Genomic DNA, 23,474 nt, shown 5'->3' with positions numbered 1-23,474 from the left:
CTAATCCAAATAATAGGTGGTACAAGGAAGAGAAAATGTCTAGCATGTCTAACAAAATTTGCCAAATTGATCATACAACATGCACCACCTTGATAAATTTAGCGCATTTTCTCACTGCCTTGTCTACGCTGTCTAAAACTTAGACAGCATTATTAAATCTGTCTCAATATATGTTCCACCAAACTCTGACACCCAAATTAGTCTTATTTAACCTACTTCCAAAGATCCGATCTAAGTATAAATTGATTATGGCTGTGATGTAACTAGTCCCATTTTGTTGGCTTAGTAAGGAGCCACCAGATATCCCCATGTGGATTAATAAAATAATTAAATCTTCCATCTTGAAGATTTGTCCAGATGGGAATCTAAGTCACATGAAAAATTTGTTGACATGTGGGCCCCATGGGTTTCCTGGACATCAACCTGCTCTTCATGAAACGAGCCTCCCCTTCCCTTCCAATCACTTCTGCAGTTACAAATATTCTAGGTTACATCCTTTTTTCAGTATGTACTGTGTATTTAATGGTGATTAGGGCACGTTCAGACGTGACAGAGTTTTTCCGCTGCAAATGTTGGTGCAGATTTGGGGCAATTACGCAACGAATCTGCACCAACATTTGCTTAATTGACAGGTAATTCAGACGTTGCAGAAAACACAGCGGACTTGCCACAGATTTCAGTTTTTGCATTGCAAAGGCTGAAATACGCAGTGAAATTCTGCTTCTTCTCCACAACAGACAGTGGATGCTGCGCACAGAAAATTCCGCACCATAGTCTATGGTCTGCAGCGGAGTTTTCCGCAACGTCTGAACTAAGTTTCCTAAAAATGGATAGAAACAAATGTAAAAAACGGCCGCTGGAGAATTCCACAGCAACTCCGCCACGTCTGAACGTGCCCTTATACTCTGAGTTACCCCCTCCAGGGTAGTTACTTGATGCCAATATATCCCTGCAAGCTATATTATCCGTCGCTTTGATTTCTGCTTCATATACAGTATGTGCAAACCTGTGTGCTTAACAGTTTGTTCCCATATTTTCTATTAAATCATACTTTTCTTTCTCTTGATGTAAATGTAAGACTGTTTTGTCATATAACTTCTTCTCACCATGCTGTTTATCTTGAATTGACAGTTGCTTGATTTTTAAAAAAATGCATAATAAAAGAGATTTGATGAAAAAAAGACCAAACATATAATTTTTCATCTATATACTCAAATTTATTTAATGAAATTTAAGTACATGACACATTCCCTTTAAGGACCATGCATGGCCCAAAACACATGATCTTGAATTTATACATCTTTAATACAGTTAAAAATCATTCATATTTTCTGGAGTTGCTTGTTCTTATGACTCCCCATAGCCAGATATATAAAAAGGGTACCTCTTACATAAACAAGGGTTGTCCAAAGTGTACAACCTCTTTAACCACCTGGAATATGTTGATTAGAAGCAAGTTATAATATCCACTTGAATATAACACCATGTACTGCAGTACAAACATTAATAGCATAAACCTTTATTATACAAAATAATCCAGAAATACTGATTTAAAATTGACCAACCGTTTAATATTAAATTTATGGGAAGGTGGGAATAAGACATACAAACTTGAATCAGTGAATGTTGAGCATAAGGACTCAGTATTTTATAATGAGAAAAGGAAATGTATAAGAGAAAAATCAAGCAAACATTTTCTAATATCAAACTTTCAGCACATAAATCGAAGAGAACAGTTGCGTCGCTATCACCGGACATCTGAGGCCTGAGTCCCGGATTTTTGTCCCGATCCCCCAGATCCATGGGCGACTGCCACATTCAATTGTTTCTGTGTCCTTGGCACACAAATACGATTTGACACTATGGCGGAGCAGGGAGCAGATAGCTCACTGCTCCATCATTCATTCCCGTAGGATACAGGCCGCTTTAGGCATGCAGCCTATGAGACACTGGGACAGTATCCCTGCGCTGGTGGCCCGATGACTCAAGTGTCCCGTATCTTATAGACTGCAGGCCTAATGTGGCTGTGGAGGCCTGCAGCATGAGACTGTGAAGTTCTGTTCATCATGGGAACAGGGCTAGGAGAGTTTTTATTATTTGTTTGGGGCACAAAGAAACACTATTACTGAAAGGGGCCCATTAAGGAGGGCACAATTAATGAGTAGGGGCACTATTAATGAATGGGGGCGGTGCAATTACTGAGTAGGTGCCATTAAGGGGGGCACTATTAATGAGTAGGGGTAACTGTTATTGAATGGGGGCCACTAAGGGGCGCTATTACTAGAGTACTATTACTGAGTAGTGTCCAATAAGGGGGCACCATTATTGAGAAGGGGGCACTAAGGGGCACTATTACTGCATAAAGGCAATTCAGGGGTCACCATTACTAAGTGGACAGCACTAAGGGACACAATTACTGTGTGGAGGATACTAGGGTGACACCAAAACTGGGGGCGGGGCACTAATACTACGTGTGGGGACACGATTACTGTGGGGGGAACTAAGAGTCTATGCTTACTGTGTAGGGACAACATGAATTTGTGTGGGGCACTTAGGAAGCGCTATTACTGTGGGGGACATAAAAGGGCAATTAACAGTGGGTGGATATGTGCCAGAAAAGTGAAGATCCAAAGTTGTCTGGGTATCAAATTCTGCAGAGACATTTCATGGTCGGAAGCAATCTTCATGTCGGTCTGGACCGGATAAAGAAGAAAAGGAAAAATGAAGGACTCTTTCCGGAGCAGACATCACTTATGGGTCACTTGATGTAACTGTACTATATTTACTTATATGGTGTAATGGTCGCGGACGGTCGTCCTCACTCACCCATCGACGGCCGTGACCGCAGACCTCTGTGACCTGGCCAGAGCCTCCCTTTTAGGAGATACCAGCACTCACGGCCACTTTGTTCTAGACCGTCCTCTAGGGTGCACGCGCTCGGTCCTGGCCTTAAAGGGTCAGCACGCACACATGGAAATAATTACAAATTATCCCCAGATCACCCTGAACTATATAAAGGGCTCTGCCCTTTCACTCCTTGCCTGACCGTTGTTGCGTATTCCCATGTTAGTATAAGCAAATGGTAAAAACTGGGCTTTGTTCAGTAACACTATAGTGATATTTATTCCTTGTTTAAGGGTATTATTTGGTAACTATGACTGTATTATTCAGTCACTTTGTAGTGATGCATTTTTTTCATGATATAGTAATGTTATTTAGTAACACTATGGCGCAATATTCAATAAATGTGTGTGGTAATAGTGTGGAGAATAATTTTGGCCCTTATATAGTGGTATTATTTAGTAAGTGCATGACTGTATTATGCAGAGATATACTATTATATATATATATATACATTTGTATTGATGATGGAGCAAATTACTTGGGGCAGGGCTGAATTATCTATGGATATAAGCTCCAGGACCCACAGCCCTCATTTTAATTATAAAGTTATATCCAGGGACAGTGTACTGACGAGGTGGTGTACCTAAGCCTACCATGTGTTATAAAATATGTTTTGTAGCTATGCTGTCCTCAATATATATATATATATATATATATGTATATATATATAGGTCCTTCTCAATGAATTAGAATATCATCAAAAAGTTACCGTAATTTCTTTCAGTAATTCAATTCATAAAGTGAAACTCATATATTATATAGATTCATTACACACAGAGTGATCTATTTCCAGCACTTTTTTCTTTTAATGTTGATGATTATGGCTAACAGTTAATGAAAACCCAAAATTGAGTGTCTCAGAAAATTAGAATATTATATAAGCCCAATTTAAAAAAGTATTTTTAATACTGAAATGTTGTCCTACTGAAAAGTATGTACAGTATATGCCCTCAATACTTGGTCGGGGCTCCTTTTACGTGAATTACTGCATCAATGCGGCGTGGCATGGAGGTGATCAGCCCGTGGCACTGCTGAGGTGTTATGGAAGCCCAGGTTGCTTTGGTAGCGGCCTTCAGCTCATCTGCATTGTTGGGTCTGGTGTCTCTCATGTTCCTCTTGACAATACACCGTAGATTCTCTATGGGGTTTAGGGCAGGCGAGTTGACTCTGGACTTGATATTGCTGGGCAATCTTACCACAAATTGACGTGGTTTGAAAACTGATTATGATGCCTTTCGTGTGCCTTCAGTTTTTTTGACGGCCCCATTGACTTGCATGGGCCTCACGGTCACGGAATCTCAGACCAAAGTAGGACATGCTCTACTTTGGATCGGAACGGAGCAATGGGACCGTCAAAAAAACTGAAGTGTGCATGGCCCCATTGAAATGAATGGGTCAGGGTGCTAGCCGTCAGAAAAACGGCTAGCACCCTGAAGAAAAAGACTGAAGTGGGTATGAGGCCTTACGCAAATAGTGCATTAGCTGACTGAACACCTGGCTCAACAAGGGTGCTGCTACCCAGTTTCTACAAATTTGTTTTTTTGTGTGAAAATTGGCATATGTATTTCAAACTTTGTCCTCGCTCTTCTGGAATTGTGCAGCAAAATGGTGGTATACTAATTTCCTTGCTCCAAGGAAATTCACTGATGTGGGCCTTTTTTCTGCCTCCCGATTCTGAAGAACTCTCTTAGATGATTTATTTTCTAAGTTGAGACTACTGTATGATGCGGATAGTGTGGCCAATAAGATCTAATCTTTGCATCAGAGAAAGTGCTCAGTTGAGGAAAATTGCACCTAATTTAGACTTTGGGCTATTGACTCTCAATGGAACGATCCTGCTCTGAGAAGTCAATTCCGTTCCAGTATTCAAAGCCGACAAGGACATGTTGGTCCATTATCCTCTACATGAGTTACTCGAGTAGGCTATGTAGTTGTTTAACAAACTGGAGCAGAGATTACGAGAAGGTCGCCAAAAACGTTGTTCTGTTCCGACTTCTGCTCCTGCAGTCAATGTCCCTCATGCAGATTGGGGCAATGAAACTTCACCTGATGAATGGGCTCATCACAGAAATCCAGTTCTTTGCTTCTACTGGCTGGACACCAAATCAACGCCTAAGTAACGACAGCCAGAAAACGTCAGTGCCTAAGTGAGTCCTGTTAAGCTCACCTAGGCGTACTGGTATTAGCTACTGATAATTCTAGAATTTTGCTGCCTGTCAAGTTTCATGACTCTAATTTGGTTTGGGTTATGGATTTAACAGCAGACCAGACCGTAACAGCATCCTCATTTTACAATGGTGAAGCAAGGGTCATTTGAAGGTGAAACTATTCTGAAGTAACTATAGGGATTATTGTAGACTTTTTAAATCTAAGGGTATGTTCACACACAGAGTCAAAAACGTCTCAAAATACGAAGCTGTTTTCAAGAGAAAACAGCTCCTGATTTTCAGACGTTTTTTGTGCCACTCGCATTTTTTTGCTGCGTTTTTTTACGGACGTTTTTGGAGCTTTTTTCAATAGAGTCTATGGAAAACGGCTCCAAAAAACGTCCCAAGAAGTGTCCTGCACTTCTTTTTCGCGGCCGTTTTTTTACGCGTAAAAAAAACGCTGCGAAAAAAGCTCAGTCGGAACAGAACACTGTTTTCCCATTGAAATAAATGGACAGATGTTTGGAGGCGTTCTGCTTCCGATTAGTCGGCCGTTTTTCGGGCCTTTACGGCCAGAAAAATGGCCAAAAATAGGCCGTGTAAACATACCCTAAGGGTATGTTCATACGGCAACACCAAATTACGTCTGAAATTACGGAGCTGTTTTCAGGCGAAATCAGCTCCTGAATTTCAGACGTTTTTACAAGTCCACGCATTTTTCGCGGCGTCTTTTATGGACGTAATTGGAGCTGTTTTTCATTGGAGTCAATGAAAAACGGCTCCAATTACGTCCCAAGAAGTGTCCTGCACATCTTTGACGCGGCCGTAATTTTACGCTCCATCTTTTGACAGCGACGCGTAAAATGACAGAACATCGTAAGACCCCTTGCAAGCAATAGGCAGATGTTTACCGACGTATTGGAGCCGTCTTTTCAGGCGTAATTCGAGGCCTAAAACGCCTCCATTACGTCTGAAAAGAGGTCGTGTGCACATACCCTTATACTGCAGACTGTGGAAATCCCCTATAATTTGGATAAAGTATGGAAAAAGTCAATTGTATCTCATACAGAAACTCTTTTGTTCTTCCCAGGGGTAATTTATATACTGCTCTTTGGAGACTAATCATTTACAGTCGCTTGAGTTGGAAAACAAATGAGAAGACTCTTAATAAATATCAGCATATGCGCAGTCACAATGAGGAATACATACATGTCTAGGTACTATAAGGTATGTCAATAACTGCACGGAGAGTAGAACACAAGCTAAGCATATCTATCTGTGAAAAAAGCCACTGCCTGTTGTGTTGGCTGTGGGATGTATTTCTAATGGAGGTTTAGAAGAAATCATGAATTCAGGATATACTGAGCTAGGGTTTACATATTAGGGTGTATCCACAGATGTGTTGCAGAAATTTCTGCAAATAAAAATGCATCCCATTCATGCGGATAGAATTTTTTTCTGTAGTAGATGCATGGATTTCTGCAAGCCCCATTCAGATAGATGGGTGAATCGCAGAAATTTCTACAACAAATCTGCCGCATGTGAATTTACCCTTAGGAATTTGTATATTATGTGTTCGGACGTGCTGGTGAAAAACGCTTTGACTGTGAATGACTGTGGGCTTTCAATGCTGTTTTTCATTGTACATTTTTTAAGGGGTAATGTGTTTTTAACATGTTTTAACTGTAATTAGCATACCATGTAGTTAAAAACTACTGACACGTAACGGCACATGTGAATACACCATGCGGTTTATAACACTGATTGAAGTATGAAAATGGGAAGCCATTCATTGATGCTCAATGATAGAACTGACATCAGACATTTTTAACATCCTTTTAACTACAACGGCAATGATCGTCATCAATTGAACACAGTTGCTGCAGTTTTTGGCTGCATTCATTGCTAGATACTATAAAAAAAACTAGTCAGGTCTAGAGAATTTTAGATTACACTTTACCTAGTACATATTACCAGTTTATAATTTACAAAATAATTAAGCATATAATTTCATATTAACATCAGTGATGGTTTATGCAATATTTGCGGAGGGTGATTCTGTTTAACATCCCACTCTTTTAACTGATGATAAAACAATCAAAATGTGTTACAAACATATTGCGAGTCATTAGTTATAGTACAGTTTATTCAATCAAAAAGTTTTGTGCTTGTCAACATTTCAGTTATTGCTGTAACTTTTCCACTACATGATTGTTTTATTGCCTGTTTATAATTTATCCAGCACGTTCAGTTCACTCATTAATCCTCATACAGTATATTCTACATTTCATTCAAACATACTGTAACAGTTTCTGATCTCAGTTTGACAAGATGAATCTTAAATAGGTACTTTCTTGTTGTTTTCTTCTTCAGATGTATTATTCTCATACTTGCTGCAGTTTTTGCAATATTGATCACAAGATCTCAAGTTGTAGCTTCATGTGCCGCTAATGATCCTTTAACTCTTGCTTCTTGAGAAATACAGTTGTCAGAAGACTACAAGACTAGTAAGCTGCAGAGATCAGGCTGATCTGCATTCTACAAAACTCTTTCTGATCTACGTCATGTGGGAGGATTGGGAAGTATATAGTCAACCCAGACTTCACACACATGAAAACAAAGAAACCAACTTCAAAGGCTATGTACACCTTTGAAAAAAAAATTTTTTTTAAATAAAAATGTCTAGCAGTTTGTTTTGTGGAACTTTCTAAATACTTTTTATTAAAAAATATTTTTTCTTTTTCAGATACAGCTGCTTTGTATCCTGTATACAGAGCAGCTGTATCATGCGCTAAGACCTGAATCTGTCAGGTCAGCGGCACAGACGGGTTCAGTAACAGCGGGTCATGCGTGTCTCTGACAGCAGGATCCACCGTGAACTTAGATGTGATCGGTAACAGCTCGATCCTCCGTGTCAGAGGCACGGATGACCCACTGTCACTGAACCCGTCAGTGCCGCTGACCTGACGGATACAGGTTTCGGCGCTAGATACAACTGCTCTGTATACAAGATACAAAGTAGCTGTATCTGAAAAAGTAAAAATTATTCTTAAGAAAAAGTAATTATAAAGTTGCACCAAACTCACTGATACACATTTTTATATATAACATTTTTTATTTCAAAGGTGTACATAGCCTTTAAGCAGTGTAATCTGTATAAGTAGGGAGCTGTGTGACTGTAATTAGAGCAGGGAATGACCTGCGGACACAGAGGGGTGTGGCAGTATGCAAATAGCTGAGATGCTGTGGAGAAAGTGGCGGGGTGTAAGCTGTCTCCTCAGATGTAGCAAGGGATCATGGGTATGGTAGGTTACAAGACAGGAAACAGACAGGAACAAAAGCAGGGATGTAAACAAGGGATGTAAACAGACAGAAAGAGCAGCAGTGACGATTGAGATCAAACAGAAACTGGTTAGAAGGTCAGTAGGGGGTTTTAGGGAAGGAAAACCAATGCTGGGGGGACACTTTTTATAAAATATTTTTTTCCTGGCCAAACCCTTTAAAGCTGAGAGTCTGCACTTTAAGCCCATATTGATTATATAACCGTATATTCAATATATTTTGGTGAACAGCTAAAATGCCAAAACTTGTGTCACTGTCCAAATAATTCTGGACCTAACTGTAATTGTATCTGCGTCCTATTGACGCAGGTACAATTAGCGCAGGAGGGGGTGGTGGCGGCTGGTTTCAGTGGCGCCCCCTCAGAAAGGCAGCAGGGCGCCGCTTGAGGCGAGAAGCTCATTTCGCCTTATGGATGATGCGGCCCTGTACACACAGCACACACTATATAGACTTACACTATATACACAATACACACACTGTATAGACTTTCATTATACACACAACAAACTCTATACACGCAGCACACACTATATAGACTTACATTATGTTTGTTATATACACACCACACACTTACCAGAGCCTCTTCCTCTGTGGTGCTTGTTCTTGGGTACAGCCTACAGGACCTTAATCATGTGACTGTGATGTCACTACAGGTCCTACACCTCCTAGTTTCACTATCTACAAAGGGGGCTGTGTGGCACTATATACAAGAGAGGGGTGACTGTGTGGCACTACTAAGGGGGGTCTGTGTGGCACTAAAAACATAGGGGGAGGATTGTGGTGCTATATACAGGTGGCTGTGTGTGGTGCTATCTACAGGGGGCTGTGTGTAGCACTATCTACAGGGGGCACAAAGGGGGCATTATTACTGTGGTGGCACAAAGGGGGCATGGTTACTGATGGGGGCATTTTTATTGTGTCAAGCACGGAGGGATCATTATTACTGTCTGGGGCACTGTGGATTACGATTTTATTTAGAGGATGGGGTATAGGTGTAAAGGATTTGCCTGACACAGCTTCTTTGTCGACGCCCGTGGTTAATCAGCCTGCATCTGTGCCTAGGTCTGTTAGAGTGACTCGATCTACCACCACTCAGGCTGGTAGGCTCAGGAGTGGGAGAACCTATCACAGCCTGGCCAGACAGTTCTAGCTCCCGCCCTTAGTCTGTGTATACCTTCATTTGCTGCTTGTCCTTTGCCTGTGATTCTTTCTGGTTCCTGGCTCTGCTGTTCCTGCTACTTACATTTGACCTGCTCCATATTGACCCTGGCTTGATTGACTACTATTCTTCTGCTCTGCTTTTGTTACCACGTACTCTCCTGGTTTGACTCGGCTCGTTCACTACTCCTGTTGCTCACTTCACTCTCTTCTGTGTACCCTGTCTTGTGTTGTCTGTGGTGCACATATTGAGTGTATCAGTTGTACGCCGTCGCCTAGGACGGGCCGTGCAAGTAGGCAGGGACTGGGTTGTGGGTAGATTAGGGCTCACTTGTCCGTCTCCCTACCCCGTCATTACAATAGGTGTGGAGGGTGCTGGAAAAGCGAGAAACTAACATGTCTGTGTCTCAAATTCTGCAGAGACGAGTCGTGGCTGGAATAAATTGTCACAGTGGTCTGGGCCAGATGGAGATTAAAAGTAAAAGTGAATGACTCTAATCAGAGAAAGCATCACCTGTGAGTCACTAAACATAAATGTGCTGTAATCACTTATATCCTCTGCAGAGCTCCTGTGTATAACTGCCATCTACCACTATATGGTTACTACATGGTGGTAATATTGGTCTTTGTATAATGGTTTTTATTCAGTAACAGTATGGGGGCATTATTCAGTCACTATGTGGCTATGGTGTGGTGGCATTATTCAATAATAGTATGGGGATATTATTCAGTTACTATGTGGTTATGGTGTGTGGCTAATATTCAGTAACATTATGGGCAGGGCCGTCATCAGCACCGGCCAACCCGGGCAAGTGCCGGGGGCCGACTAACTTGGGGGGGGGGGTCCACTCAGACGCCGAGTGCTGCCGCTGCCGTCATGGCTCCTCTAGGAGTGGAATCCCCGGTTAGAGTCTTTCCGGTGATTCTGCTTCTAGAGGAGCCCCTGTCTAGGAGGCAGCGTAGCTACCGCTGTAGCAGCAATGGCGGCTGCTACAGGGCCCACGGCATGAGGGTGGATGTGCCACCCGCCGCCACTACCCCCTCAATCCCGGTGGCCACGCTAGCAGCCGCCATGGCTGCCACAGAGGTAGCGACGCCACATTCAATAGTATCTGCGTCCTTAGGACACAGATACTATTGAACACTATGGCAGAGCGGGGAGGTATCTCCCCGCTCTGCCATTTACTAAGCCATTTACTCCCAGGCAGAGTACTAGTAGCGCTCTGCCCGGGACTCTGGCTCTGGGGTTGCCCCTGACATCACTGCCCATATATGGACAGTGATGTCAGGAGTAGAGGAGTCCCGGCCAGAGTGCTAGAAGCGGCTCTTCCTGAGTCCGGGACTCCGTCTCTGGGGAAGCCCCAGACATCACTATCCATATATGGACAGTGATGTCAGGAGGTGAGAAGATGTCCCAGGCAGAGCACTAGAAATTGCTCTGCTCTGGGACTTTGGCTCTGGGGTTGCCCCTGACATTACTGTCCATATATGGACAGAGAAGTCAGGAGCAGAAAAGGAGTTCCAGGCAGAGTGCTAGTTGTTCTCTGCCAGGGACTATGGCTCTGGGGTTGCCCCTGATTAGGGCCAGGTTATCATTGGTGCTCCTAGAGCACATGCACCAGGCCCCAGCCTCTGATTGGCTCAGGGGGGCCCCCAGGCATATAGTTACATAGTTACATAGTTACATAGTTAGTACGGCTGAAAAAAGACACATGTCCATCAAGTTCAACCAAGGGAAGGGAAAAGGGAAGGAAAAATTTCTACACATAGGAGCTAATATTTTTTTGTTCTAGGAAATTATCTAACCCTTTTTTAAAGCCATCTACTGTCCCTGCTGTGACCAGCTCCTGCGGTAGGCTATTCCATAAATTCACCGTTCTTACTGTAAAGAAGCCTTGTCGCCTCTGCAGCTTGAACCTTTTTTTCTCCAGACGGAGGGAGTGCCCCCTTGTTTTTTGAGGGGGTTTTACAAGGAACAGGATTTCACCATATTTTTTGTATGTGCCATTAATATATTTATATAAGTTAATCATGTCCCCCCTTAGTCGTCTTTTTTCAAGGCTAAATAGGTTTAATTCTTTCAATCTTTCCTCATAACTTAAATTCTCCATGCCCCTTATTAGCTTCGTTGCTCTTCTTTGTATTTTTTCCAACTCCAGGGCATCCTTTCTATGAACTGGAGCCCAGAACTGAACTGCATATTCTAGATGAGGCCTCACTAATGCTTTGTAAAGTGGCATTATTACATCCCTGTCCCGTGAGTCCATGCCTCTTTTAATACACGACAATATCCTGCTGGCCTTTGAAGCAGCTGATTGACACTGCATGCTGTTATTGAGTTTATGATTTACAAGTACACCCAGATCCTTCTCAACAAGTGAATCCGCCAGTGTAGCGCCCCCTAGGACATATGATGCATGCAGGTTGTTGGTACCCAGATGCATAACTTTACATTTATCTACATTAAACTTCATCTGCCAAGTGGACGCCCAAACACTTAGTTTGTTTAAATCTGCCTGTAATTCATGAACATCTTCCATAGTCTGAACTATATTACATAGCTTGGTGTCATCTGCAAAAATATAAATAGTGCTATTAATCCCTTCCTCTATATCATTAATAAATAAGTTGAATAATAGTGGTCCCAGCACTGAACCCTGGGGTACACCACTTATAACCGGTGACCATTCAGAGAAGGAATCATTGACCACAACTCTCTGGATACGGTCCTTGAGCCAATTCTCAATCCAATTACAAACTATATTTTCTAAACCTATAGTCCTTAATTTACCCATTAGGCGTCTATGGGGGACAGTGTCAAATGCCTTTGCAAAGTCCAAAAACACTAAATCCACAGCGGCCCCTCTGTCTAGACTTCTGCTCACCTCTTCATAAAAACAGATTAGGTTAGTTTGACAACTTCTGTGCTTAGTAAAACCGTGCTGGCTGTCACTTATAATGCTATTTATTGTCACATAATCCTGTATATAGTCCCTCAATAGCCCCTCAAACATTTTCCCCACGATGGATGTTAAGCTTACTGGTCTATAATTACCCGGGGAAGACCTAGAGCCCTTTTTGAAAATAGGCACCACATTTGCCCTGCGCCAGTCCCTTGGCACTATACCAGTCACTAGAGATTCTCTGAATATTATGAAAAGGGGGACAGAAATAACTGAACTAAGCTCTTTAAGAATTCTAGGGTGTAACCCATCTGGTCCCGGGGCCTTGTGCACATTTATTTTATTTCTTTGGACCATCTCTACATTCATCCAATTCAGTATATCAACGGATATATTAACAGCACTGGCACCGGCTACATCAGCTGCTCTTTCTTCAGTTGTATATACAGAGCTAAAGAACCCATTTAGTAACTCTGCCTTCTCTTGATCCCCTGTGATCAACTCCCCATTACCATTATCTAGGGGTCCTACATGTTCAGACCTTGGCTTTTTTGCATTTATATGCTTGAAGAATTTTTTGGGATTTGTTTTACTATCCTTGGCCACCTGCCTTTCATTTTGTATTTTTGCTAATTTTATTACATTTTTACAGATTTTATTAAGCTCTTTATATTTTACAAAGGCTACAGCTGTACCCTCAGATTTGTATTTTTTAAATGCCCTTTTTTTGTCATGTATTGCCCCTTTCACAGAAGGTGTAAGCCATGTGGGGTTTAATTTGAGTCGTTTATACTTATTACCTGTAGGAATAAATTTTGCACTATAATAACTCAAAGTAGATTTGAAAATCTCCCATTTATCATTTGTTCCATTATTTGACATTAGTTCTTCCCAGTCTATATCCTGAATTGCAGCCCTCATCCTGGGGAAATTGGCTTTCTTAAAATTAAATGTTTTTGCCCTCCCAGCCTGCGTTTGTTTTTTACAGTATAGGTAAAATGTAACTATATTGTGATCACTGTTACCGAGGTTTTCACGAACATTGACATTCCCAACAAGATCTGCATTATTAGAAATGACCAGATCCAACAGAGCTTCACCTCTAGTCGGGTCTTCCACAAACTGGCCCATAAAATTTTCCTGCAACAGGTTGAGGAAATGTCTCCCCTTTGCAGTTGAAGCCGAACCATGACACCAATTAATATCCCGGAAATTAAAATCTCCCATTATCACTACAGTACCCGCCTGTGCAGCCCACTCCATCTGTTTATATAGCTGACCTTCCATCTCCTCAGTTATATTGGGGGGTCTATAGATTACACCAAAAGTAATTTTTTCAGTGTTTACCTCCCTTTCTAGTTCCACCCACAAGGTTTCAACCTCCTCACAGTCTTCACCCACTATTGTCTCTTTCACACTCGCCTTCATATCACTTCTCACATACAGACATACACCACCACCTTTCCTATTTGTCCTGTCTTTACGAAAAAGTGTAAAACCCTGTAGATTTACAGCCCAGTCATGTGAAGAGTCCAGCCATGTTTCAGCAACACCAACTATATCTATATTTTCTTCCAGTATCAAGGCCTCCAGCTCCCCCATTTTGCTTGCTAGACTTCTGGCATTTGTGAACATACACTTTAACTTGCCTGTCAGTTTTTCACTTTTATTATCAGAAATGTGATTTGACATTAATCGGTCCTTTTTATTTACACTGATGTTTTGTAACGAAAGGATCTCCTTATCTTGTTGTCTAGTCCTCTCCCCACATTCTGTTTCTCCCCCCACCAATATAGTCTGACCCCTCTCTAACCTGGCTACCCCTTTTTTTTCTACATTGACCTCCCTCCTCAGCCCTAGTTTAAATACTCCGCCACCCCAGCTAGAATTCTCTCCCCCAGCACAGCGGACCCCCTTCCATTTAGGTGCAAATCATCTGCAGAATACAGTTTGTACCCCAATGAAAAGTCAGCCCAGTGCTCTAGGAACCCAAATCCTTCTCCTCTACACCAAGACTTAAGCCATGCATTTAACTCCCTAAGCTCCCGCTGTCTTTCCTGTGATGCGCATGGCACAGGCAGTATTCCTGAGAATACAACCTTGGAGGTCCTTCCCTTCAGCTTGTAGCCTAGTTCTTTAAAATTATTCTTAAGGTTCCTCCACCTACCATTTATTCTGTCGTTGGTACCGACATGGACCACGACAGCTGGATCATCACCAGCCCCTCCCAGCAATTTGTCCACCCGTTCCACCACATGCCGAACCCTGGCACCAGGGAGACAGCAAACCATTCGGTTGAGGTGGTCTTGGCGACAAATAATTCTATCCGTCTTCCTGATTATAGAATCCCCTATGACTATCAATTGTCTTGGCTTACCTGCATTACCATCCCGCATCTTTACTTCAAAACTGCTGCAAATTTAGCAGGATTTGTGCATAACTACATTGTCTCTAAATGTCTCTACGAATCTACAAAATTAAAACGCGGCATTTTTCCAGCGATTTTGTGAAAATTACGCCAAAACAGCAACTAGAAGAGGAGTAGGACCTTTGGTGACATCATAGTCACATGACAAAGGTTCTAAACCACTGAGGAGGATAGTAAAGTGATAGAAGGTAAAGTGGAGGTCAGGTGACCTCAGAAAGGGGAGGGTCTAACTCCTAATACATCTCTATGCAGGGAGAAAAGATACAAGGATGCTGCAGAGAGGTGGAAGGTAATGAGTGGTCTGAAAAGGAGCTAGAGCAGTGTGTGAGGAGGGGGTATATCGGAATCTGTGTGTGAGGAGGGGGTACATGGAGAGCAGTCTATATGAGGAGGGGGTACATGGGAACAGTGTGTGAGGAGGGGAGTACATGGGAAGCTGTGTGTGAGGAGGGTGGTACATGAGAGCAGTGTGTGTGTGAGGAGTCGGGTACATGGGAGCAGTGCGTGAGGAGGGGAGTACATGGGAGCAGTGTGTGTGAGGAGGGGGGTATATGGGAAGCTGTGTGTGAGGAGGGGAGTACATGGGAGCAGTGTGTGTGAGGAGGGGGGTACATGGGAGCAGTGTCTGTGAGGAGGGGGGTACATGGGAGCAGTGTGTGTGAGGAGGGGGTACATGGGAGCAGTGTGTGTGAGGAGGGGAGTATATGGTAGCAGTGTGTGAGGAGGGGGGTACATGGGAGCAGTGTGTGTGAGGAGGGGGGTACATGGGAGCAGTGTGGGAGGAGGGGGATATATGGGAAGCTGTGTGTGAGGAGGGGGGGTACATTGGGAGCAGTGTGTGAGGAGGGGGTACATGGGGAGCAGTGTGTGAGGAGGGGGGTACATGGGACGTTGTGTGTGAGGAGGGGGGGTACATTGGGAGCAGTGTGTGAGGAGGGGGTACATGGGGAGCAGTGTGTGAGGAGGGGCGTACATGGGGAGCAGTGTGTGAGGAGGGGGTTACATGGGACGCTGTGTGTGTGGAGGTGGGGTACATTGGGAGCAGTGTGTGAGGAGGGGGTATATGGGGAGCAGTGTGTGAGGAGGGGCGTACATGGGGAGCAGTGTGTGAGGAGGGGGGTACATGGGGAGCAGTGTGTGAGGAGGGGGCACATGGGGAGCAGTTTGTGAGGAGGGGGTATATGGGGAACAGTGTGTGAGGAGGGGGGTATATGGGGAGCAGTGTGAGGAGGGGTGTATATGGGGAGCAGTGTGTACTTTGGTGGGTCACAGGTCAGTGGGGTGGAGTTGGGTTTATATTTATACTTTATATTTGTACGTTTTTGAAAGCAATAATTAAAAAAAGTCAGGTGCAGGACTACAACAGGAGATGGCAGAGCCGGCGAATGGGTCCTAAGAGAGAGAGTATAGTAACGTGTTGTCCTGTGCGTGTAATTAAAAGAAGTCCTTTTAAAATAAGTGTATTTTAAGTTCTGTTAGGAGCACTGTATGGGGGTATTATTTACACATGGCATGGTGATATTATTTGGACTTTGTATGGGGGTATTATTTACACATGGCATGGTGATATTATTTGGACTTTGTATGGGGGTATTATTTACACATGGCATGGTTATATTATTTGGACTGTATGGAGGTATTATTTGCACATGTCATGGTGATATTCTTTGGACTTTGTATGGAGGTATTATTTGAGTACTGTAGGTATTAGTTCAGCATCACTTGCTTTTAGACAGTATTATATAGATGCTGTATTACACTATTTTTATGCATTGTATAAGTATTATTTGCACATTGAAAGTTATTCTTATGTTTGTTTGTTATTATGTTGGTATTGTATGGGATTATTATTTATATATAATAATGTAGTAAAAAGTGGAACAAATTGAGTACATGAGGATGTATTCAGTCATAATGCTTTTGACAGCATTAGGCTCTGTTCACATATGCATTGGAGGCTGTTAGGAGCCTCCGTAGCAGATCCGCCTGACATTACTGAAAACAATAGCACAGCATGCTGCGCTATTGTTTCCAGTAAAACCATGGACACTCCTACCGAAAGCCAATGGAAACCATTAAACTCAACTGGTTCCGTTGGCCGCCGGTGGTGTCCATGGTGCAATGGAATCGTTGCTTCCAGTATTTCCTTGTTCTGCTTCTCTGATGGAGCAGTACAACGGAATCACCCAACACAGGTGTGAACCCAGCCAGAGATGTAAATATGTCCCTGCCTGGTAACAGTGATATTGTGCTGAAGGAAGAAGCAAAGTGAGCAGGTAGGAGCCAGGTTGTTAATGCTGTTTTTATTGTGCAAAATTCTGGTGTAAGATGAGAGATATGTGACTACAGTATATATTGTCAACCATACAGCTTAAAATGTGTAAGTAACGTTGTTATTTTTGTCTGGAGCTGGTGAAGGTCCCCAAGTTAGTAGGGGGGCCCACATATAAATTAACTGCTCCATATGCAAGACACCCTTAATCTGGCCCTGCCCCTGATAACACTGTCCATATATGGACAGTGACGTCAAGGGCTTCTCCTGAAGCGGAATCCCCAGCCAGAGCGTCGGAAAATGCTCTGGCTGTGGATTCCACTCCTAGAGGAAGCCCCAAAGGCACTACCTACAGGGAGGGGGCTGTGTGGCACTACCAGGGAGGGGGGGCTGTGTGGCACTACCTGGGAGGAGGGGGCTGTGTGGCACTACCTGGGGGGCTGTGTGGCACTACCTGGGAAGGGGGCTGTGTGGCAGTACCAGGGAGGGAGGCTGTGTGGCACTATGGTGAAGGGGGGCTGTGTGGCATTACCTTGGAGAGGGCTGTGTGGCACTACCTGGGAGGGAGGGATGTGTGGATTTACATGAGAACGGGGGCTGTGTGGCACAATCTATAGAGGGCACTAAATTTATGGGGGTACAAACTGGGTCTAATGTCTATATGGGGGCACAAAGTGAAGTTTTTTGCCATTTTACTGCCGCTGTGAGTTCCCCTGCAAAGGGGCCTACTATGTCTGTGTCGCCCAAGGGCCCACATAAACCTAGAGCTATGTGGTTATGGTGTGGCGGTATTATTCAGTAACAATATGGGGGTATCATTCAGTCACTATGTGGTTATGGTGTGGTGCTATTATTCAGTAACAGTTTGGGGGTATTATTCAGTCACTATGTGGTTATCGTGTGGCAGTATTATTCAGTAACAGTTTGGGGATATTCAGTCACTATGTGGTTATGGGTGTGGTGGTATTATTTAGTAACAGTATCAGGGTATTATTTAGTCACTATGTGGTTATGGTGTGGAGGTATCATTCAATAAAATTATGGGGGTATTATTCCGTCACTATGTGGTTATGGTGTGGAGGTATCATTCAGTAACAGTATGGGGGTATCATTCAGTCACTATGTGGTTATGGTGTTGTGGTATTATTCAGTAACAGTATGGGGGTATTATTCAGTCACTATGTGGTTATGGTGTGGCAGTATTATTCAGTAACAGTTTGGGGGTATTCAGTCACTATGTGGTTATCGTGTGGCAGTTATCGTGTGGCAGTATTATTCAGTAACAGTATGGAGGTATTATTCAGTCACTATATGGTTATGGTGTGGCGGTATTATTTGGACCTTATATTGTGTTATTATTAGTAATATTAGTCTTATAATAGAGAGTTGTGTGCAGTAACAGTATGCAATATTTAATCTGGTATAGTGATATGATTTAATAACTATTATATATATTATATATATTTTTTTTGTGTGAGAGGTGGACATATGCTTTGGGGCTTGCAACACTCCTGTCACGTAGCGGGTTAGTGGACCCACTAGGCCATACCACCGTAGCGGGGAGGCAGCTGGCCAAACAACAGGAAACCCCAGCAATACAATGTCCCGCACAAGGGTACCTGGATAGTCCAGACAGTGGCCGCAGCTCTGGCACTGATTGAGATGGGTGCAGCAGATAACGCCAAATGTGGCGGATGACACAGGTGCCGCAGGTTGCGCCAAACGTGGCGGATTCCTCTGGACGTCGCAGATGACACAGGACGTGGCGGATTCCTCTGGACGTGGCAGATGACACAGGATGTGGCGGATTCCTCTGGAAGTGGCAGATGACACAGGACGTGGCGGATTCCTCCGGATGTGGCAGTTGACACAGGACATGGCACAACTCGATACTAAAGGCACAGCATGGGAAACAGGAACAGGTAACAAGACACGGGTAACAACTGGAACGGCAAACACGAAGGGACCATATGCATGACAGACTGGGAAAACTAACAACGCTCAGGCAAGGATCAGAAGGCCTGGGGCCTTCTTATAGACCAGGAAATCGTGGCAGTTGATGATGATGACGATTTCCTTTGTGCACGCGCTGGCCCTTTAAGGCCGGGCATGAGCGTGCATGCACACCCTACGGGACACAGCAGACCGGAGTGGAAGTGAGCGCTGGCATCTCCTAGGAAGGAGATGGGGACCAGCGCTCACGGATCCATGGCTGCGGGCGTTGGGAGGTGAGTCCATGGACGCTACAACTCCTGGACGCGCTAGTAATCAGCGATGCAGTTCCTTACACACCGCCATCTGAATTGACTGCATTATTGGTACAGTAAAGTCTCGTTCACATCAGCAGCGGGGTTCCGTTCATGGGTTCCGTCAGACCTTTCTGTCGGAGGTACCCATCAACGGAAAGGCAAATGGAAACCATAGCTTCCGTTTGCATTGCCATTGATTACAATGGTAATGCTTCCGTTGCAAGTGGTTTCCTTCTGTCTCCGTTCCGTAAGGATTACGTTTTTTTGGTGGACTCAATAGCGCAGTCGACTGCACTTGGACAAAGTTTTAAAGCTGCTGAAGAAACGTCTTGGAGCAATAGAGACCGGTAATTTATTGCAAGTTTTTTTGTTTTTTTTATTCCTAACAGTTTGTGGCAACCAGACAACCCCTTTAAGTAAACTTATCTGTCACTTCAATCACTGTTATAGTATATACTCACGTTACTCATTATCCTAGCACTACTACAGTACTTTCACTATCTAGCATGATGCATACTGCCACTAATTCTAAATGCCGCTTATACAGCCCCCAGTCCTTGTCACTAATAACCATATTTGTTTTGACCATAAATTTCTATGAGTGGTACTTGTTATTTTTACCGATATACAACTTATGCTAGGGTTTCCTAAATGTCAGGACATTATTATATTCAATATTTGCATAGTCGTCTTATATATGTGACCTTGTTCTTATTTAAATAATACCCATTCCAATTATCAAAATGCGGATATTTTTTTTATTTTCACTGCATACCACGTGGATTGTGATTTATCCTCTTATGTGATTATGTGGAACGATATCTGCATGTAACTGTGTAGTGTCATAATAAAGTTAGAAGTCACCGACTTTGCCATAACTAGTGGAGTTCATAATATCAAACATCCAAGAACACTCATATCTAATATCTGGTTTGTTGGCTTTGTAAATTATTGCTCATGCTAAATTATGTACTTGGAATGCAACCATTGCCATTTACTCTTTGTCAGTCATGTAATAATTATAATGTTTTTTCTTCTACCACAGGTTCTCTGTGGATATGATTCATATTAACCAAACAAAATTTATCCTCGTTGGTTTCACACTTGGTCCTTGGGCACAGAACAGTGTCTTTTTACTGTTTTTTGTACTTTACTTGATATCTCTAATTGGAAATCTGACAATAATTATTGCTATATGGTTGGAAAAGCGTCTCCATATTCCTATGTATTTCTTCCTCAGCAGCTTGGCTTTCTTGGACATTTGGTTCATATCATCCACAGTCCCTAAATTGCTCACTATACTTGCTTACGACAACAAAATAATTTCAATATCTGGCTGTATACTGCAACTTTATTTCTATGTGTCACTAGGGACTATAGAATTTTATCTTTTAGCAGTTATGTCAGTGGATCGGTACATAGCAATTTCTCACCCATTGAGGTATCATTCAATCATTACCAATAAGATCTGCCTTTGGTTAGTATTAATTTCTTGGATATTTGGATTTATTACTTTTATTTATCCCACTGTGTTAATGTTTGGTTTGTCTTTCTGTGGTCCATATGAGATTAACCATTTCTTCTGTGATAGCTCAGCAGTCGTAAAGATAAGTTGCTCTGATATTCGTCAGTTTGATATGGTTTTCGCCAGTTTTGCATCAGCTGTAATTTTGGGTTCTTTCTGTCTCACATTAATTTCCTATTGTAGTATTCTCTTTGCCATATTAATGATACCCTCCACCAGGGGAAAAATCAAAGCTTTCTCCACTTGCACCTCTCATTTCACTGTGGTCTCATTAGTTTATGGCAGTGCGATCTTTATATATGTGCGGCCAGTTGAAAGTTCTTCTCCTGATCTTAACAAAATTGTGGCCCTTCTTAACAGTGTCATGACACCAGTTCTAAATCCGTTTATATACACTTTGCGGAATAAACAAGTCCAACAAATGTTCAGGGAAATGGGGATGAAGCTTCTTCCACACAAAACTTGCGTTCTCCTAAAATTATAAACAACAAATTCGCATCAACAACTTCTTCCACACCTTACTTGCTTCACCTACCAGTTAGTCTTTCCTGGTATCTATGCCATCAACAAGAGGTAGTACTAACTCACTACTAATACCCTTTTCAACTTTTCAAAACCATCAACTGAATAAGTATTATACAAAAGAATGATTGCAAAAAGAACAAATGACAAGCGGTCTAGACTTTCATCAAATAGCAAGAAACCATGGAAGGGTCCAACATTTTCATATTTGTTTCGTTTTAATGGCATCATTTCCTATATAACATTATATTTTAATAAAAAGGTTTTTATATTTAACAATTGTTGTCAAATGTTACTTGTGGATCTTTCACTTCAGGATAAATTGATTTATGAAAAGGGTCTTTCTTCCGCTTTGGACAATTCCTACTTGTTAGGCGGGTCCCTTGACAATAATCTAATCCCAAAGTGTCGCCCTGCTAGGAAACTAGCAATCATATGTAATCTACAGGAAACTTGTCTGTAAGTGTCATATTTCCCAGCAGTGCCACCACAGGGAAAATTAAGCATTACACAGTGCCTATTCAAATCAATAGGTTGTCTGTGTAATGGAGGACAACCTCCAGACCGAGAGACACTCTATTGTAAATGATTTCCACTCTGGCCAAGACTTGAAGCTCCGGAACAGGGGACTCCCTCTATTAACTCTCTAATAGGGCATGTTAAAACAGGTTTTCTAAAATGGACAACCCCTTCAATGATTAACTAAAAGACAGAAAAAGAATAAAGCACCTATTAGTGCATGTTGATTAAACACAGTAAATAATGTAATAACCTGTACGGGTTGTTGCAGAAAAGAAACAACGCTGATGTAGGCTTGCCAGGGTATATCTGAGTTGTAGCTGCTTAGGGCACCACCGTATAATGGATAATAATGGTACAAAAGATAGGAGGTGTGTAGCCCTCCTAACTAGCAAAGGCAATATCCAAAAGGATAGGAAACTTATTAGTGACGCGTTTCAATGCCAAACCGGCATCTTCATCAAACCAGAATCTGGTCTGGTGAAGACACAGGGTTTGCATTGAAGCACATTACCAATAAAGTTTCCTATTCTTTTGGATTTTGCTTTTGGTTGCCAGTAGCGCTAAAAGCCTCCTTTCTATCAGTATTAAGCCCTTTAATAAATTGCTTGCTTTACCTCCCACTGCTGTGAAAGGACATTGAACAGAAAAATGAACTACTATGCTTGAACTCTTATGTAGGGCTTGCAAGGTGTCAACAACCATTTTTATTTTAATATTTCTTTATTACAAAACCTTAAGTAATATAAATCATCAATTATTTCCCAGACATCCCACCCCACATGCCCCTACAGCCAAGCGTAGAAGAAAAAAGTAAAAAACAAGAGACACACCAAGAAGTGGTCCAGACATGCTTTAATTCCCAAATCCCAAAGTCCGATGGAATTAAAGGGGTTGTCTCATGAAGACAACTACTTTTCTAAAATAAGCTAGTGAAAAGTTCAGTTGATTATCGCCTGGGGAAGCAGCGGCCAGCTACAAAATTCCCCTGCAGAGGTCCCTGGAGTGAAAACGTAGCATAACATGCAGTGTTCCTTATAAGGTGCGTGGCTGAGCCGCCGCGCACCTTCCACTGTCCCCCTGCTCACTAAACTTTAAAGCCCGCACTGTCACGGGCAGCAGGCAGATGTAGTGGCGTCGCTAACACCGGAGAGGGCCCCGATGCTAGCGACAGCCACATTCATTTGTATCTGCGTCCTGAGGAAATTAATACTATAGGCTGCAGGCCATGTCAGGCCTGCAGTCTATAAGGCGCTGGGAAGGTTCCCTGCGCAGGCCGGCGTGATGACGTCACTGCATCACGCTGGTCTGCGCATGCATCCCGCCCGCAAAGCTGAGCAGCGCTCCATCCGTCGCAGGAACGGGGCACAGTATGTACAATATTTTTTGTTGGTTGAGGTTATGTGGCAATATACATGGGGGGATTGCTGTGTAGCACATAAAAGGGGGGCTGTATGGCACTATATACAAGGGGAGGGCTGTGTGGCACTATATACAAGGGGAGA

The 23,474-nt window shown here is 42.8% G+C and overlaps 1 protein-coding gene across 1 annotated transcript; it reads left to right on the top strand.

The window, feature by feature from the left end:
• Positions 1-2,606: 2,606 nt before the first annotated feature.
• LOC142759938 (olfactory receptor 6F1-like) lies at positions 2,607-21,412 on the top strand. The gene is made up of 2 exons (XM_075862784.1): positions 2,607-2,767; positions 20,449-21,412. Exons 1-2 carry the CDS (start codon positions 2,607-2,609, stop codon positions 21,410-21,412), a joined length of 1,125 nt encoding a protein of 374 aa, XP_075718899.1.
• Positions 21,413-23,474: the final 2,062 nt, after the last annotated feature.

This window comes from Rhinoderma darwinii, chromosome 1, assembly GCF_050947455.1.
Source record: "Rhinoderma darwinii isolate aRhiDar2 chromosome 1, aRhiDar2.hap1, whole genome shotgun sequence".
In the NCBI taxonomy this organism is placed as follows: Eukaryota; Metazoa; Chordata; class Amphibia; order Anura; family Rhinodermatidae; genus Rhinoderma; species Rhinoderma darwinii.
Note: the sequence above shows the minus strand (reverse complement) of the source record. Positions and strands in the feature narration are given on the sequence as shown.